Source organism: Ochotona princeps, chromosome 13 (assembly GCF_030435755.1).
Source record: "Ochotona princeps isolate mOchPri1 chromosome 13, mOchPri1.hap1, whole genome shotgun sequence".
NCBI classification, from domain to species: Eukaryota; Metazoa; Chordata; class Mammalia; order Lagomorpha; family Ochotonidae; genus Ochotona; species Ochotona princeps.
In genome coordinates this window covers 62,981,026-62,999,120 of record NC_080844.1, presented here as the reverse complement: position 1 = coordinate 62,999,120, position 18,095 = coordinate 62,981,026, and the positions used below count along the sequence as shown (strand labels likewise).

The window sequence follows — 18,095 nt, the reverse complement described above, 5'->3', positions numbered from 1 at the left end:
GGAGGACCGTTTGCAACTGGTCCTAGTTTTTTCAAAACACCCCAGGACTTAATCTTGAAGTACAATTGTAAAACCTGAGAGAAAACAGCTAACAGTCAACCATACAAAACACAACACGAAACAAAACACTGTCCGCACACAGTGGCTTATTCCTGCGTGGTTCAAGGATAGGACAATGGAAATTCTGGGTCTGAATTGCTGATTTTGTTGGCTTTCTGCCTGTTATCCCTGGTATTTCTTTTTTTTAAAAAAGTAACCTTGGGCCCGGCGGCGTGGCCTAGCGGCTAAAGTCCTCGCCTTGAACGCCCCGGGATCCCATATGGGCGCCAGTTCTAATCCCGGCAGCTCCACTTCCCATCCAGCTCCCTGCTTGTGGCCTGGGAAGGCAGTCGAGGACGGCCCAAAGCTTTGGGACCCTGCACCCGCGTGGGAGACCCGGAAGAGCTTCCAGGTTCCCAGCTTCGGATCGGCGCAGCACCAGCCGTTGCGGCTCACTTGGGGAGTGAATCATCGGATGGAAGATCTTCCTCTCTGTCTCTCCTCCTCTCTGTGTATCCGACTTTCCAATAAAAATGAATAAATCTTTTTAAAAAAGTAACCTTAACTTTTGGAAAATTAAAATGAAGCATTGCTCTGACTCCTGAAACCAAATGTATCCAGTGGTCTTGAGGAATGGGTGTGCTTGCATGTTATATTTTAGGTAATTTAGCCATTGCACCGCCTAGGTATTCACGTGACATACAGGAAACACATGTGCGCACTGACGTCTGTGTGCAGAACTGTCTGCAGGAGCCCCATCTGCAGGGAGAAGGGACGACGGTGGGCATTGCAAGGCGGTAACTGTGAAACCTCAGCAACAGCTGTCCAAGCAGTTGTTAAGTACGTTAGTCAGAAGCCAAAGGGCCTGTGTGACGTGGTCCACCTCTGTGAGGCTGCATGAGAGCAAGGGTAATCGTAGGGACAGACCAGTGGCTGCTGCAGGGAGGTGGCTGAGGCAGGTGTTGGATGTCCGGACGGTGTCTCTGACAGAGTCAGAAAGGCTCACAGATGTCAGCCTTTACTGTATGTGAACTGGACTTAAAAAAAAAATTCACCTAAAAAAATCAGAAAACAGGACCCAGCTAGGTAGCCTAGTGGCTAAAGTCTTTGCCTTGCATGCACCAGGATCCCATGTGGGTGCCAGTCCTAATCCTGGCGGCCCTGCTTCCCATTCAACTCCCTGTTTGTGGCCTGGGAAGACAGGCTTGAGACCCTGCACCTGCATGGGAGACCTGGAAGAAACTCCTGGCTTCGGATTGGCTCAGCTCTGGCCGTTGCAGCCACTTGGGCAGTGAACTAGCTGATAGAAGATCTTCCTCTGTGTCTCTTGTTTTTGCTGTATATCTGACTTTCCAATAAATATAAACAAATCCTAAAAAAAAAAACCCAGAAAACAAAAATCCACGTGTGAAATGACTCAGCATGGCAGTGTTCAGTAGTGATTGTGTGTTTGGGCTCCGTCTCTGCTCAACATACAGAAGGTGTCTAGTGAGTGCAGCCACTGTGGCCCGTGGCAGCTGCTCTGTGGCTGCAGGTGGCTGGCCTGGCAAGCTGTTCTCCCACATCTCCTACGTGGCTGTGATACCGGAAGCAAGGCAGCCATGCTTGTGTGAACTTCAGATTGCTTCTGAGTGAGATGGGTTAGGGGATTCTGACCTGCAAGCTGTGTTTGTATGCATCTTACCATGGTGAGCAATTTTTCTGCAAGGAGTGGGAAGTACAAGTGAAAAATAGAGCTATCATCATTTCAGCATTAGAATCAAAAGGAAGTTACCAGGCAGAGGGTTTACTTCTTCATCTACCGAAATCGTAACTGCAAATGAGAAAAAAATAAGTTTTAGAAATTCATACGCTCTAAGGCATATATTTATATTTAAAGCTGAAAAACAGCTAAGCATTTTCTCTACTTTCATACAATGTTACTTTGATTTTCAGCTTTAGATAGTGAATGTGAGTTGAGTTTTTGAAGGGAAGATCATTTTTAAAGGGACTGAAAGAAAAAGAAAGGAAAATGTAATTTCTCAGAAATATTTTGCATAAGAGAAACATCCTGTGTGAGAGGTATAATTTCATATGAAAATACACAACAGGCTCCATGCAGGATAGTCAACAATGAACTTTATGAGCAACTAAGAATTACTGTAGCAACATGTGTGTTCCTTACCAGGTAATGGTATCACTTTGGTTGACATTGGATCCGTGACTGTCAAAAAATATATGAATAAATAAATAGTGAAAAGAAAGCATTAACATTTAGCTTCATGGAAGATTTTATGAAAACAGGCCTGTTTCCTGAGTGATGCATGATTGAAATCCAACTTGCTCATTTGTCTTGGGATCTACACATTCAGGTATGTGATGGGATGGGAGAGGTTGGCATTGATGATCTTAAAGCACCCGGGCCAGGTAAGGCTCTTCACTGTTCTAGAGAGGAGGGGATGTCAGAGGAGCTGACAGTGTGCCCAGGTCAGGTCCAGGTCTGAGGCCCCAAAGCTCACCTTGCTTCTTACCATTGCCCTGCAGGAGTGTGTGCAGTGGGAGTTGTACTCCCTGACATCAATGCCCGGAAGTAGGGATGTAGGGGAAGGTAATGGTTGTCACACCTGCCTCCTGCTCCAAGAGGCACTTCTTGCTGAGACAGGAAGTGACTGGCTGTCAGGCTCCCATAAAGGAAGTAGAATATCAGCACCTCCTTTGTGCAAAATGCAATCCAGTTCCCATCCACCAAGACTGCAGAAAAAAAGCTGGCCTCATGGGATGTTCAGAGCTAGCGAGTGTTACTAGAATTACTGACAAAGGTGAAGTCACAGTGGGGGTGGGGAAGGAAGGTGGTGAGAAGAGAAGGAGGGAAAGAAAGAAAGCACTAAAGTGGGTCTGGCGCGGTAGCCTAGTGGCTAAAGTCCTTGCTTTGCATGCACTGGGATCCCATATGGGTGCCCGTTCCTATTCCAACTGCTCCCTTTTCCTTCCAGCTCCCTGCTTGTGGCCTGGGAAAGCAGTCGAGGACGGCCCAAAGCCTTGGGACCCTGCACCCATGTGGGAGACCTAGAAGAAGTTCCTGGCTTCTGGCTTCAGATTGGCTCAGCTCCGGCTGTTGCGGCTACTTGGGGAGCGAACCAGCAGATGAAGAAATCTTTCTCTTTGTCTCTCCTTCTCTTTGTAAATCTAATTTTTCAATAAAAGTAAAAAAATCTTAAAAAAAAAACCACCAAACTTTAGTTGCATTGAGTTTCACCCCTTCCAACTTTGAAGTAATCAGGATTTGAAAAACATAAATAAATAGAAGAAAGTCTCCACATTTTGTCTCTAAAGATGTCAAGGTTGCAGGGATTGGGGGGTCCACGGGTGGATATGTCAGTAAGGTCAGTGCAGTCAGGAGGCCTTGGATGGAGGCCAGGGCACTTGGCATTGTCTGTTCCTGGCTCTGTGATCTTCCCCAGGTCTGCCTTCTCTGGGCCTCATTTCCTCCAAAACAGGAAGTGGGCTCAGCACTGTCATCCTCTGTGGAGGTCTGTAACCGGCGAATCAGCACACCGAGCAGCTGTCCACACTGGGCAATTTGGCTCCAGCGGGGGCCGCTGAATGTGCGTTTGCATGGGGGCGTCTCCTGTTTCCCAGGAGCTTCTCCTACATGTTATCCTTGGGACATCGCTGCGTCACACCTTCTCTGAGGTCTCCAGGGTGAGGCTGTCTGCCCTCCGAGGTCTCTTCCAGGGACACCCGAGGCTGTCCTGCCCTCTGAGGTCTCCTTTAGGGACACGCAGGCTGTCTGCCTGCTCCAGAACCTACCTTCACTGGGTCCAGTTCCTAGACTGTGTTGGGGCCTGGGGTCCTCTGGGGGTTCTTCCTGAGTAATCCTGACCTCACCTGTAGAGACAGGAAGTATTTAGCCTGACTGTGTAAACTCTTGCTGGACTGGGGGCATTCTGAGGAAGTGGCTCACAGCCTCTACAGGGATCAGAGAGCGATGGAGGTCCTCCAGCTGAGGTGAGAGTGGCATCTGGAAAGGAGGAATGTTTCGGTTTGACTTATAGCATGGCAGAAAAAGAAGAGCAAATGGTAGAACTACCAACCTGGTTCTGTTGTGTGGGTTTTGAGGTCTGCTGGCTTGATAAAAGCCTCATCTGGAACAACACAGCTAAGCAGGTGAAGTGTGGACCCCCAGCCCCAGCCCTCTTGGACACATCTGATCAGGACCAGGACATCAGGGCTGGCATTGTGACGCAGTGGGTCAAGCTGTCACTTGGGATGCTGAGATTCCTATCAGAGTGTTGGGTTGAGTGCCAGCTGCTCCTCTTTCCACCCAAGTCCCTGCTTGGGTGCCTGAAAAAAGCAGTGGAAGATGGCCCAGGTACTTGGGTTCTGCCACCCATGTGAAAGACCTGGATGGAGTTCCAGGCTCCTGGCTTTTTGACCTGGCCCAGTGCCAGCTGTATAGAGACTAATGCCACAAAGTGTTCAGCATAAGTGTTCATTTGCCAAATAGGAGGAGGGAATTGATCATGTTTAACTTAAGAATGTGACAGGCAGAAAACATTACTGGAGGGTGAGTCCACCCGTGCTGTGGTTGAAGCTGCCTTTGTAAATGGGATAGAACTCTCACAAATGGGAAGAAGGCTGTGAGTGGGGGGCGGGGGGGTTGTCACATGGTTGAGTTGGAAATCAGTCTCACTAAGTAAAAGAACGTGAGAACGTGGCCATGTTGTGTCATGGCTAAGATATGCTTGGCACACTCACATTCCATTTCCAGAGCGCTTGGGTTCAAGTCCTTGCCCTGTTGCAGTTCTGACTTCCTGCTGATGTGTTCCCTGGGAGGCAGCAGGCTCAAGGACTTGGGTCCCTGTCACCCATGAGGGAGACCCACGTTGAAGTCTCCATCCACTCTTTCCTCCCTGGGAGGCAGAGGTCACCAGTGTGGATGGCCACATTTCTCAGCTGCGTGGGGTTAGGGTAAGAGTCTTCGAATCAGGGCTTGCTTTCCTGGCCTCTCCTCCGGTCTGTGACCCAGCAGGTGGTCAGCCCTGCAGATGGGGACTGTCTCCAGGTGTCCCATGTTCTGGCTGAGGCAGGGCAGGGATGGCAGGTTCAAGTGCTGCCCTCCATGCCAGGCTCACCCACAGTGAGGGTTGCGTTTTCCTGCCGACTCTGCTGCTTTATATTTCAATGGTTCAGCACCCTCCAATTTCTCATTGTAAAGTCACTGAGCCTGGAGTCACATTAGGAACTCGGATAATTCCAAGCAGTTCCACAGAAGGTGAGCTTTACTAGTCACCCTGGTCAGCTGGGTTCCCCACTCCTCAGCACAGAGATGGCGTGTGGCTTTCCTCATTACGGGATGCCAGCTGAGTGGCCTGGGAATGTGGGAAGGCCATGTCTTGACGGCTCCCATTCTGATCGTACCTGGGTTGCTGGTCTCCAGGAGACTCCATCTGTAGACTACCCAAGCCACCTGTCAGGTCAGGGAGTGTTTAACTGGCTCAATGGATTTTCCTTTGGCTCAAGCATTCAGCTAGGCCTCCAGAATTCATTTACCATCAGGTATCCAGGGATGGCCTTTGTGAGCAAGGTCCAGATGTACATATTTTAAAAATTTGAAAGTTTACTAAACAATCAAGGAATTTCACCAGGACATGACAGTTGGCTAAGGACTTCACTGGAAAATCAAATAACAGATTTCACAGCAAGCAAGATGAAGCATAAAATCATATTTGAATTACCTGTTGATGTGTCTGCAGCAACAGTCAGAGATCCTGAAAGAAAGGGTTTGATCAAAAACTATCAAACTATTAACAAGCACTGCTTCACAGTTAATTTCTTTTCTTCTTTTGGTCCTTGAAGCACAGAAACCAAGGCCTCCATTTATTTACATTTGATAACTCAGTTAATATGTTTATATTTATTTAATGAAATCTCTACTGCCCATTGGTCTTGGCTAGGTGCTGGACTGATCTTGAGTCAGTCAACAAAGTCACATGTGCTTCGTGCCTTGAGGGAGCACACAGGACACAGGACAGACAGGTCCCAGTGATCCTACGAGTCATTGTAAAATCACTGTTGTGCCAAATACTCAGAAGGGACCAAGCAGGATGCTGTGAGGACTCAGAAAGAGCTGCCACTTCAATTTCTGTCATCATCTCGGCCCAGGTGGTGGGATGAAAGCACAGCTGTGACCCTATTTGTCTACATTTCTAGTCTACACATATAGCCCAAGGTGCAAAGGACATTACCAGGTGAAGGAGTCACTTCTTCCAAAGTGGAAATTGTTTCTGGATGCAGAACACAAACAGGAATGTTAATCAACTGGTGAGCACATTTTTCTGATTTCAATAATTCTGCCTTTACCAGGCTTTGTTGTTGGAAAAATTCTAGTGGTGGTGGCTGACATAATGGCTGAACTGGCTAATTTTTCACCTCCAAGCACCAGCATCCCGTATGAGTGCTGGTTCGTGTCCTGGCTGCTCCACTTCCCATCCAGATCCCTGCTTATGGTCTGGGAAAGCAGCGAAGGTTGGGTCAAGTCCTTGGGACTATGCACCTGCATAGGAGATCTGGAAGAAGCTCCTGGCTTCAGATTGGCTCATCATTGGCTGTTGTGGCCATTTGGGAAGTGAAACAGTAGATGGAAGATGTTTCCCTCTCTTTGTCTCCTTTTCTCTATAAATCTGCCTTTCCAATGAAAATAAGTAAATATTTTTCTTTTAAATTACAGTAGTGAGAACTATTTGCTTCCTATCCTCTGGAATGGAAGCTTGAGGGATGTAAAATTAAAAGCACAAGTGCTGGGGCTGGTGCAGCAGTGCAGCAAGTTACTCCTCTGTCCTGTGGTGCTGACGTCCTATATGGGCACTGATTTGTGCCCACTTCCTACATCTTTTTTAAAAAGACTTGTCTGTTTTTATTAGAAAGATAGATTTACAGAGAGAAGGAGAGACAGAGAGAAAGATCTTCCATCCACTGGTTCACACTCCAAATGGTCACAATGGCCACAGCTAAGCCGATTCAAAGCCAAGAGCCAGGAGCTTCTTCTGGGTCTCGCTCATGGTGCAGGACACCAAGGCTTTGGCCATTCTCCACTGCTTTTCCAGGCAGTAAGCCGGGAACTGGATGGGAAGTGGGGGCAGCCAGGACACAAACCAGTGCCTATACAGGATGCTGACACTCCGAAGGTAAGGATTTAGCTATTGAGCCATTGAGCCATCACACCCAACTGCTCTACTTCTGATGCAGCTCCTTGCTCATGGTCTAGGAAACCAGCAGAGGATGGCCCAAGTCCTTGGACCTTGCACCTTTTTTGGGATCTAGAAGAGGTTTCTAGCTGCCAGTTTGAATCAGCTCCATTCAGGCTATTGTGGCCATTTGGGGAATGAATCGGCAAATGGAAGGTATTCTCTATCTCTCCTCTCTCTGTAAAATCTTTCATATAAATCTTTAAAGTAAACCCACATGCAGTGTCATATTATACATGGAATTGCCTTCCTAGAATGAAACATACTTTTCCATCCTTTAAACAGGACGTATTGGTCAGATTTATTTGAAAGCAAAGTTACAGAGAGCGTGAGAGGACCAGGGGTGGGCTGGGCCAATGCTGGGAGGCTGGAGTTTCATGCAGGTCTACCCCGTGGGTGTTAGGGCTCAAGCACTTGGACCATCTTCCACTGTTCTCCCAAGCACGTTAACAATGAGCTGGACCAGAAGTGGAGCATCTGGGACTCAAACTGAAACTCATATTGGGATGCTGGTGTTGCAGATGGTGGCTTAACCAGATCTGCCACAATGTCTACTTCAGATATCAATTAGATTTTAGTTACATGATTCAGACTCACTAGGAAGAATATGATTGTTGTTCTGGGATGTCATATATCAAAGCATATTGAAGTAAGTGAATGTTTTTGCTACATTTAGAATGGGAGTGGCATGGTGAAGAAGGTTAAAGCTGGCATCCCATACAGGCACCAGTTAAAGTCCCAGCTGCTTAGCTTCCAATCTGGCTTCCTGTTAGTGCTCCTGGGAATGTGCTGAAGGTGGCACAAGTGCTCGGACCCCTGCCACCTTCATGAAGACCTGGCTGGGTCACCATTTCTCTTAGCGCACAGTCAATGGGAAGCTAACCATTAGGTGTGTGCTGAAACCAGGAACAGCAGACTCAGTAACAGATTCTGAAACACCTGCTGTGAATCCAACTGCTTTGCATGAGCTTGGGTGGGGTCAGAGTCGGGGTTAGGGTGGGGAGTGGTTTAATTTGGCTGCATAGAGACCCTTGCTGTTTACTTCTGGGTTCTAGTCTGTTTTCTAAGGGATTAACCCAGCACAGGACTCCTGGACCAGTTTGGGGCATAAACACATTGTCTCAGCAGACTTTCCATGCAGTAACATTTTTTAGGTCAGGAAAAAATTGTTACCAGGCATAATTGTCAAATCTGTGTCTGTTAAGGAGGCAGGATCTGTGCAAACAAAGGAAAAAATTGTAAGTAAACACCATCCTTCTCAAATTCATCAGTGAAGAATTTTCACAAAAATCCCTGTAAACCACACCACAGTTACACTTCTACGTGATTATGCTCTGTTCCTATTTGATGTTTCAGTTCTATTTCATTAGCCAAGGGAAAGAATTGTCAAGCAAGACAGTGCACAGGGCTGGTACCAGCAGATCTGGACTGTGTTCCTGCTACCTGTGTGACACAGCAGGTGTCACCGGACAACTCTCCATGTATCTGAGCTTCAGCTGCTGCTGTCTCCAGGGCTGGTCCAACATCTTGGTGGAAAGGCACACTTCTGGGATGTCTAACTCGGAACTGCTTTTTCATAAGCTCTCCAGCTATGTTGCAGGTGGAGCACCACACATGTAAACAGAGATATCTGCAAGTCTCAACCTGCATGGCACAGGTCAGGAGAAATGGGAGAGTTTGTGCCCACACAAGGCGGGGACATTCTTTGTTGTTCATCTCAGGAATTGGTTCCTATGCCACCATGAACTGTTCTCAGAATTTTTAGTTAAAGCTGGAAACCTACATTCTTGTGTGAAAGTTCCCATGTTTAAAATGTTGAATTATAAATCATGTAAACAAGCATGGAAAAAACTGGGTTATCTGAATCCAAGCCCACTGAGGGGTTAGAGCTGGCCCAGGGGCTCCTCATATAAGGCTCATGATGTGGCTTCTTCCAGTTCTTGCTGAAGGCTACACTGTGCTGATGCCATATCTAACTCATCCTTGCCAAGAAGGCCTGCTGAGCCAGTTTCACAGAGCCAACCAAAGACAGGATGCATCTCGATGTCTCATTTTCCCTAGAGGTTAGTTTCTACCAAGCTTGAGATTAGAGAAAAACTGGAATTGGGGTGACCTGAGGTGAGTGAGACAATATTTCTCCTGCACCATTTTCAGCCACATAAGTTCAACGCAAGCCCTGGGATGACTCCCAGAGTGTGCAGAAGCAGGGACCTGTGAAAGGACAAGCAGTTGTTGACATTCAAGAGCCAAGTCAGGTCTTGGTATGTGGCAGCACACACTACCCCCTTGGGATAGTGAGACTCCCAGGCTCCCTCATGTGTACTGCACTGTGTGGACCCTGGGTCCCCAGGACAAGGTGTCTGTTTTCTATCCTCCTGTCCCACAAATGAATAGCCGGAGGTTCTTCAAGTGAGGGGACATGGTCACATCATTGAACTGGTCAGGGCTGGAGCCACGGCATAACCCCAGATGCTCTGGGTCCAAATCCTGCAATGCTACATGTCCACTTAGGTTTCAGTGGCCAAGAAGTTAAAAAAAAAACCCTGGTTAAAACAAATATTAAAAGATCCCTGACCACAGGGTCCATCAGTAACTCTAACATGCTGAGAGACTATTTGAGGGAGGGATATTCTAGTCCCCAACTTATTTAGCTATGAGAATCCTTTACCAAAGTTTGCATGTCCCTGGCTTAGTGTTCTACTTGGAAGATGTGTTTGATGCCCCATTCTCCTGTGAAAATGCAGACTTGATGAGTAGCTTTATGCAAGCTGTCTGAAGCCCTATAAGGGTTTTGTGGGCACTGATAAGAATGTAAGAAAAGCCAGAGCATTAACTATGACCTCAGACACCACCTGAGGCATCGGGAAGGGAACTAGGTAACTAGAAATACTGCACCTCACCCAATCTGTTCAATGCCCTGTTTCAGTCCATGAGTGCAGAAACACCGCCTCTAGTTTGATATGAGTTTAGTGTTTAGTTTTCTATGGGATATGAACTGCAACCCTAATCACATGCAAGGTGATCTAGACATATTTCTTTCATGAAAAGCAAGAAGGAAAACAAAATTACCAGGTGTCATGGTCACTGCCATGGCCGATGCTGAAATTGTAGAATAAACAGGCATTTAGAAGACACTTCTGCGTTTGCAAAATTTGTACCTTGAGTACATTAAAATGGATGCAAACAACTTCTGAAATGTGAAGCTAGAACTAAGAAATAGAGACAGGGACACATGGGGGCAGGAAGAGGGTGACCTTCACTGGTGATGGGAACAGCCCCCCACCCCAAGAGACCAAGGCTGGCTTGTTGATGTCCTGGGCAGTGACTACTCATTTTGACCAAACTAGTTTTATGACAATACCAAGTTGTCTAGTACTGTGGAAAAGTGCTAACATAGTAACTGCTGTTATGTCCCCTGATTCAACATTCACTTATTTTCTTAAAAACTCATTTCTATCTAAAAATGTATTTATTCATACATATATTTAAGAGAAAGAAAAATAGATCTTTCATCCACTGGCTCACTCCCTAAATGGCTGCAACTGCCAGGGTTGGCCCAGGCTTAAGCAGGCCTCCTAAGCAGGAGGCAGGGGCTCAGGAACTTGTGCCATAACCCACTGCCTTCCCTGGTGCATTAGCAGAGACCTAGCTCAAAATGGAGCATCCTGGGCTCAAACTAGCACCTATAGGGGACACATCATTGAGGGCTGGCTTAACCTGCTGTGCCAAACTGCTGGACTCATCTGGTATTAGCAAGAGAAAACATAATACACAAATTGGGCTGACTTGAAAACAAGACAGAAAGGGATCTCCAACCGCAAAGGCCAAAAGGAAACAATGTTGAGGAATAGAGGAGCCAACAATGCAACACAGTCAGCTTTAAAGCTCAAAACAGACCATCTGGGGATGGAAATTAGGAACAGCAGTTACCCAGTGGCAGCAAGAGACAGAGCAGGCGACTCCCTAGGGATGGCAGAGCCTGCAGGCTCTCTGGGGAATTCACAGTTCTGAGTCAAGCACAGGGTAGATTGGCATAGTTTAGGCTGAGAATGAGCAGGGGGGTCTCCTGGGTCCAAGGTCAAGGTAGAAGGTGGAATGGAGTGGCTGAGGGTGGACTCTGTATCTGTTGTCCCACTGAGCCTCAGAATGCAGAGACTGACCACCCATGGGCATGTATTTGGTGACCTCATTAGGACCCAAGATTATTCCGTGTTCATTTCCAGGTTCTCACCAAGGGGCTTGGTCCTGGCAGCCTAAGGAGAAAGCTGGGAGTGAGTACCTGAGCAGATGACCCCAGCGTCCTCGTGGTGGCCACAGTTGTGCACGGACAGGCCCAGGTGGCGGCACTGGCTCAGTGAGGTCTCGTTGCCCTGACACTGCACGTCGTCCAGGAGGATGCTACCTACGCCGTCCCCGAAGTGGCCATGTCCTAGCGCACTGACGCCTTCCCCGCAGCCCAGTTGCCGGCACACCACATGGGCAGCACTGATATCCCAGAGGTCATCACACACGGTGCCCCATGTGCTATTGTGGTAGACTTCCACGCGCCCTTCACATGGGCTGCTCCCATCCACCAGCCTGATGACGGGCAAGTCTGGAGAAGACCCACAGGTTAGGACTGGAGTGAGGTGGGCGATGTCTAGGAGGACCCTGCTTTAGTTTGCAACATGATACACCCCAAATTCTAGAGGTCTAGTAATTCTTTCTTCTGGGTTACCTGGGACTTAGCACTTATAAACACAGTGCCCAGCCTTTCTGGGCCATTTCTGACTTTACATCATTTCCATTATAAGGATGAGAATAAATGCTTATTTTGGAGCCAAGCCATCAAATTAATGGGCAGTAGCATCGAGTTATGTCACATTCAGTTTTTCCTGCTCTCCTCTTGGCAACACCTGCCACTAGGCACAAGTTCAAAGTCAGAAATATTTTTAAGAACCAGAGACAAGGGACTCAATATTATGGCTCAATTAGTGAAACCTTCCCTTGCAAGCATTGGGATCTTATTTGGGCACCGGCTCATGTCCTGGCTGCTCCATTTCCCATCCACCTGCTTGCTTGTGGCTGGGGAAAGCAGTAGAGGACAGTTCAGAGCCTTGGGACCCTGCACCTGTGTGAAAGACCCAGAAGAAACTCCTGGGATTGACTCAGCTCTGGCCATGTGGTCATTTTGATCTCTCTCTTTCTCTTCTCTCTGCAAACCTCTTTCCAATAAAAATAAATAGATTCAAAAATGAAGAAAAACCAGAGACAAGCACCAGGCAGTGCTGCTCATCACCTCTCCCTCTGCATCAAGTCTGAACTGTCTCTGTCTTGTGCGATGTATGAATGTAGGCTAGTACCTGCAAAACTGGCTGTAAGCTCAGGGAGCCCCTAGAAGGATGGATGGGATAACCAGAGGCAAACATTACCAACTGCGGGAGTGGATTCTGCTGACACTGGCATCACCCCAATTGCTGAAAGAGAAAACCCAAGGTGCTGTGTGAGTGGAGGCGAATGCTGGCAAAACTCCTGATGGAACACAGGCTGAGTGAGCAGAGGGGGGTTCAGAACATTCTGGAAAGGGCAGCACCAACATGGGGAGCACTGCATTGCAGAACATTACGTCCACACCAGCCACCTCTCCCTGGCCTGGTGAGACCATGCTCTTCCGCTGCTCCTCAGATGCCCCTCCGTCAGCTCTACCCGGAGGTGTCTTGGGCACCTTTTGGGAGATTAGTCACGAGGCACTGGAAGAGGAGTGTTTGATGCAGTTTCAACTGAGTTTTTATCCTGATACATCAGGATTATTTGAAACATCAAACACTCAATTTTCAGATTAAAGAGAACCGATACAATGTTGAAGTGGAACAGAAATATTCATGGGATGGGAAGTCATGAATATTTGGGGCACACAGTTGTTTAGTGACAAAAGGCATTTCCATTCAACTTCTTTGAGTGGCTGCATGGAGTGCCTTGTACAATGGGGTCAGTCCAGGTCACAAGCAGAACAGGGGTTCTGAGAAGTAGCTTCCCAAAATAAGTGTGATCTTCACCTTTACCTTGATGTTAAAACACATAAGCAACCATTCCTGGCTGCCCCGGAGCAGAAACACAACTCCTGGTTGAGGGGTGTTCTGCTTACAGATCTCTCCTGGGGCCGGGGAGAAGATGCTGAGATATGGAGCAGGGGACCTTCCTCCACTGATCCTAGGGAGAACAAATCCTGGATCATCTGAGTCCACAGGAGTCTCAGGACTCGGAATGTGCAGTGTTAAAAGCAGGACAGTTCTGGGCATTGCAGGACGACTCATTCACCCTACTTGGGCCCATAGGCGGGGGAGGGTGGGTACTGGGTGCTGCTTCTGCTGCATGGTAGGGAAAGCTGGCATCGAGAAGGGCAAGTACCTGAGCAGATGGCCCCGGCATCCTCGTGGTGGCCGCAGTTATGGACAGACAGGCCCAGGTGGCGGCACTGCCCCAGGCTGCTCTCGTTGCCTGTGCACCTCACATCATCCAGAAAAATGGGGCCGGAGCCATCACCAAACAGACTGCTTCTGGGAGCCGCCAGGGCCAACCCACAGCCCAGCTGCTGGCATACCACCTGGGCAGCAGGTAGGTCCCAGAGATCATCACACACCGTGCCCCAGGTGCTACCATGGTGGATCTCCACGCGCCCCTGGTACCTGTTCTTCCCATCGGCTAGTCTCACCACGGGCAGGTCTGTAGAAGTCAAGAGCCAAGGGGATTTGAAAGGGGTCTTCCCATTCTTCCACGAGATAGTACTTTTAGCTGCAGAGTTCGAGCCCCCTCTGCCACCTGCTATTGGGGTGGATAAGCCCACAGGGGCATAGCACACAGAGCCAAAGGCACCAGCTCTTTCTACCTGACGTTTAACACTGATCCATTCGTCCGTGCTTCTCTTTCCAGGTGCTCTCTGGGCCTCAGAGGTAGGGTTCTACTGTTTCTCTCATTTGCTGTCAGCTTGCATTCTGTTTCTCTAACAGTTCAGAACCATGCAGCCTGCATGCCTGCAGCTGACTGTGCCCTTCTCACTCAGGTCTCCCAAAGAATGTCATGAGATTATCAGAACAGAATTAGATCTACTGCTCTTGAATCTGGAACATTCTACTGGGAGATGACAAGAGGTGGTTGGAGGTTGGACAATCAGGCAGAGGAAGATCCAGCAGCTTAGCTGCAGGGAGGGCCTGGCCAAGGCCAGTGAAGCAGGTGACACTGGCTCCTGGGTTCTGAAGCTCCAGTGACAGGGCTGGGTCATGGGGTCCCCACTAGAGGGCTGCACCCCGCTGCAGCTGTGTGACAGTGTTATTGAAGCGGGGTATTTGTGTGAGGATCCCCAGCTCAGGAGAATGAACTGTGTGTCCTGCTTCCTTCAATCTGCACAGCTTTTACTCCATTCCCCGCCGAGTCCCAAAAATGAGGCCAGCTGCTTTTCTGTTGACCACAAACAAGGGGATCCCAGGCTCACAAAAACATCAGAAAAGGTAAGAATGCAAAAGTACCTATTGGATGGAAAACGTGTGGCTGCTCCGCATGAGTCGAAGAAACTGTGCAAGTGAGAAAGAAGTTAGTTAGCCTAAATGCATTCTAAACACACACAGTGAAGTGGCGTCTCCTCTATAACACCAGCGGGCCTCAGGCTAACCCCACGCAGGCTCTAATCAGACAAGGTGATGGTGGCTCACGCATAGAAGCACATCATTCTGATTGAGAACAAGAGCACGAAAGAAACCAAATTTACATAAGGACTGTGCAGACATGGTTCCTGTGCGCAGGCTGCATCCTATCACGACAAACTTCAGTGGTTAAAGCTGGGTCCCAAGTAGGGCTGTGGGTGGAGCAGCAGCTCCTGCTCTCAGCCCCTCCTGCCTCCAGCCCCTCCTATTCCCAACCCTTCCTGCCCCAACACCTCCTCCTGCCTCCAGCCCCTCCTGCCCCAGCCCCTCTTGCCCCAGCCCCTCCTGCCCCAGCCCTCCTGCTCCAGCCCCTCTTGCCCCAACCCCTCTTGACCCAGCCCCTCCTGCCTCCAGCTCCTCCTGACTCCAGCCCTTCCCGCCTTCAGCCCTTCCTGCCCTTTTGGACTTGCCAAGGCTAATGTAAATGGCCATCTTGGGTCAAGGGCTGGAATCACATGTGGGAAGAAACAGTGCATTAACCTCTTAACACCCAGAACAGCCTTTTCTGGGTATGCAGCAGGATCCCCAGGTGGGTGAGATGCAACCCCCCACCTCCACCCTGCGAAGGAGTCTCAGCCCTGGGCCCTGATTGTTCAGAAGGGTGGAAGAGCCTGGAGCTCAGGGCGACCTCCAAGAAACCAGCTGTCATTCCAAATGGTGCCCCAGGAGTTGGCTCTCACACTGCCTCAAGTCAGATGCCAGTGGACACTCCAAAGAATGGCCCCAGGGAAGGCCACTCCTAAATAGATGCCAGAAAAGCCAGCCACTTCCTGGGAAAAGTGCAAGGATGATAGCAGGCAACAAATCGACCCCCCTCCCCTGTATTCCATTTATTTTTGTTTTGGGGACCACTCAGTAGTTGTTCTTTAGGTTACAGTTGACTAAGACATGGCTACTCCTTGGCCAATCCCACCAGCAACTGGCACACTGTGTTCCTTTCTGCTGGGAGAAGGAAGAGATGGGGCACATTGGCCAGCTGGGGAGGTCAAGGGGCAGAGACAGTTCCTCGGGCTGTAATCTGAGTGTTTCCAAGCTAAAGCTCCATGAAGGGAGGACAGCAGAAGGGAGAAGACAGGATTACCTGTGGAAGTGGGCCTCTCTGTCAGCTTTAGAACGGATGCTAAGGACAGGTAAAAAGCAAAAGAAGAAAATTACAAATCTTAGTTAAGGTCAAATGTATGTAACCCTCAGTCAATTGTCAGTGGGTCCTCCACCTGTGCGTTAATTGCAGGCAGGTCTGATTCAAAATCAGGTCCCCCTCTCATGCCCTTTCCATCAGACACACGGTGAGTGCAAGGTTTAATACAAGGCAGCTGCTGTACTTACAAGCAAGTTCAAGCAAACCCAAGCATGGTGCTTGGCAGATTTTGAGAAACACAGATATAGTTTAAGATCAATAATGCATTCTTTCTCTGCTCTTCAGTACACCCTATCTGGCTTTTCCTCTGAAGGCTGGGGTCCTTTCTTTTTTTTGCCCTTACCCTTCCTTATTTATCAGACTTTACTCTGAAAGACCTGTTTTGAAAGAGCAGCTGACAGAATTTAAAATGTAACAACTGTTGGGCCAATAGCAAAGCCAGGAGCAAACATCCAAAGCATTTTGTTTCCAGCGGCTTTGCTCTTGACAAGTCTGTCACTAGAGAGCAGTGCACAGACAAGTCCCTCCAGAGCTCTGGCCTCAGACAAGGTGGGGTCAGAAGAGAAAGGCAGGCATTTCAGTGGAAGGCCCTGCCATGGTTACTGAACCCCAACACAGCCTGGGAGGCAGGTGCTGTAACTCTCCCTAGCCTCGTGCAGAGGCTAAGACAAGGCATGGGTGGTTCAGAGCTTTGGAGGGGAGGCTTCATGGCTGGCACATGATGACACAGGAGGATCAGCCGTGCTGTCTGGCTCCTATCCTTGCACCTTGCAGCCAGCAACTGCCAAGGTCAGTTACAGTCCATCAGTGCAGGAGGTTACCTGAGGTTGGATGACTCACGGCAGCCAACGGTGTGGAATATGGTAGAGAGGCTGTGGAAGACACAACCAAGGCATGGTCATGTGAACCATCAAAGAATTCCATCCAGGCCTCATACCTGGGCGGCAGGGACCCGGGTGCTTGGGCTATCTGCTGCTTTCCCAGGCACATTAGCAGGGAGCTGGATTGGAGTGGAGCAGCTGGGACTCTAACCGGTCCTCCAACATAGAATGCCAGGGTTGTGTTGGCTTAACCCAGTGCTGCAATGCTGCCCCCAAATACACTGATTCTGCCCCCAATGTCTTATTCATCTCTCCCATTCCTCCTCACTGTTTCCCTCCATCCCAGTCTGCCCTTTGTCCTTGCTAGGCTGGCTGGTAGACTAACTGGCTTCTTCCCAGCCAAACCCAGAAGGGTGAAATGGGAACTTGTGGAGCTCTTTGGAGAAACTCAACTGGCACAAACTGTCAAGCTGGGGACCAAGCAAAGGCATGGCTCCCAGAGGTGTGATCTGGAGAGAAAGGTCAGCTTACAGGGAAGTCAAGGACAAGTGCAGTGTGGCTGGGAGGGATTGTGCAGGCCTCTGAGGGGCTGGCCCTTGGGGAACAGGACAGTACTGTGGGGATTTCCTGCCGCTCTGAGCAGCTAAGGAGGTGCTTCCCAGAGCCTAGCTGTCACTTCTGGCTTAGGGTCACCCCCAGCTCAGGGTCAGGACCCACCTGAGCAGATGGCGCTGGCATCTTCATGGTGGCCACAGTTGTGGGCAAACCAGCCATTGTGCAGGCACTGCCATAGCCTGGCTTCTGTCCCCATACACTCCACATCGTCCAGGGCAATGGGGCCCTGGCCTCGCCTGAAATGCGCCTGTCCTGGGGCAGCCAGGGCCACGCCACAGCCCAGCTGCCAGCATACCACTTGGGCGTCCCGCAGGTCCCAGCTGTCGTCGCACACTGTGCCCCAGGTGCCGTTGTAGTGCAGCTCCACGCGGCCCTCGCACTGGTGGCTGCCATCGGCTAGCCTCAGGGCCACCTCTGGGGAGGCAGAGGCAGTCAGTCACCACTCTGGAGGCCACACGGGGCTCTCCTCAGTGCTATGGGTGGGGTTCTAACTCTCAGGGGGTGACACTGGGTAGAGAAGCACTTTGCCTTTGATGGTTTAGGGGCAAAGGGGTGAGTGAAAGCTTTGCCCCAGATTGGA

General features: G+C 49.4%; 1 protein-coding gene and 1 non-coding gene across 2 annotated transcripts in view; one reads left to right on the top strand and one right to left on the bottom strand.

Annotated features, from left to right (window-relative positions):
- The window catches only part of LOC101521453 (deleted in malignant brain tumors 1 protein), a 76,900-nt gene that overhangs the window by 10,618 nt on the left and 48,187 nt on the right, over positions 1-18,095 (bottom strand). The window contains exons 30-36 of the mRNA XM_058671100.1: positions 17,618-17,929; positions 16,920-16,951; positions 13,653-14,187; positions 12,677-12,721; positions 11,545-11,859; positions 2,204-2,242; positions 1,814-1,852 (exon numbers count right to left, since the gene is read on the bottom strand). Of these exons, the coding sequence (XP_058527083.1) occupies positions 1,814-1,852; positions 2,204-2,242; positions 11,545-11,859; positions 12,677-12,721; positions 13,653-14,187; positions 16,920-16,951; positions 17,618-17,929 (1,317 nt within the window). The remainder of the gene's footprint in view (positions 1-1,813; positions 1,853-2,203; positions 2,243-11,544; positions 11,860-12,676; positions 12,722-13,652; positions 14,188-16,919; positions 16,952-17,617; positions 17,930-18,095) is intronic.
- LOC118759492 (small nucleolar RNA SNORA8) lies at positions 130-251 on the top strand. The gene has a single exon (XR_004996220.2). It is a non-coding gene; the product is annotated as a small nucleolar RNA SNORA8 (small nucleolar RNA).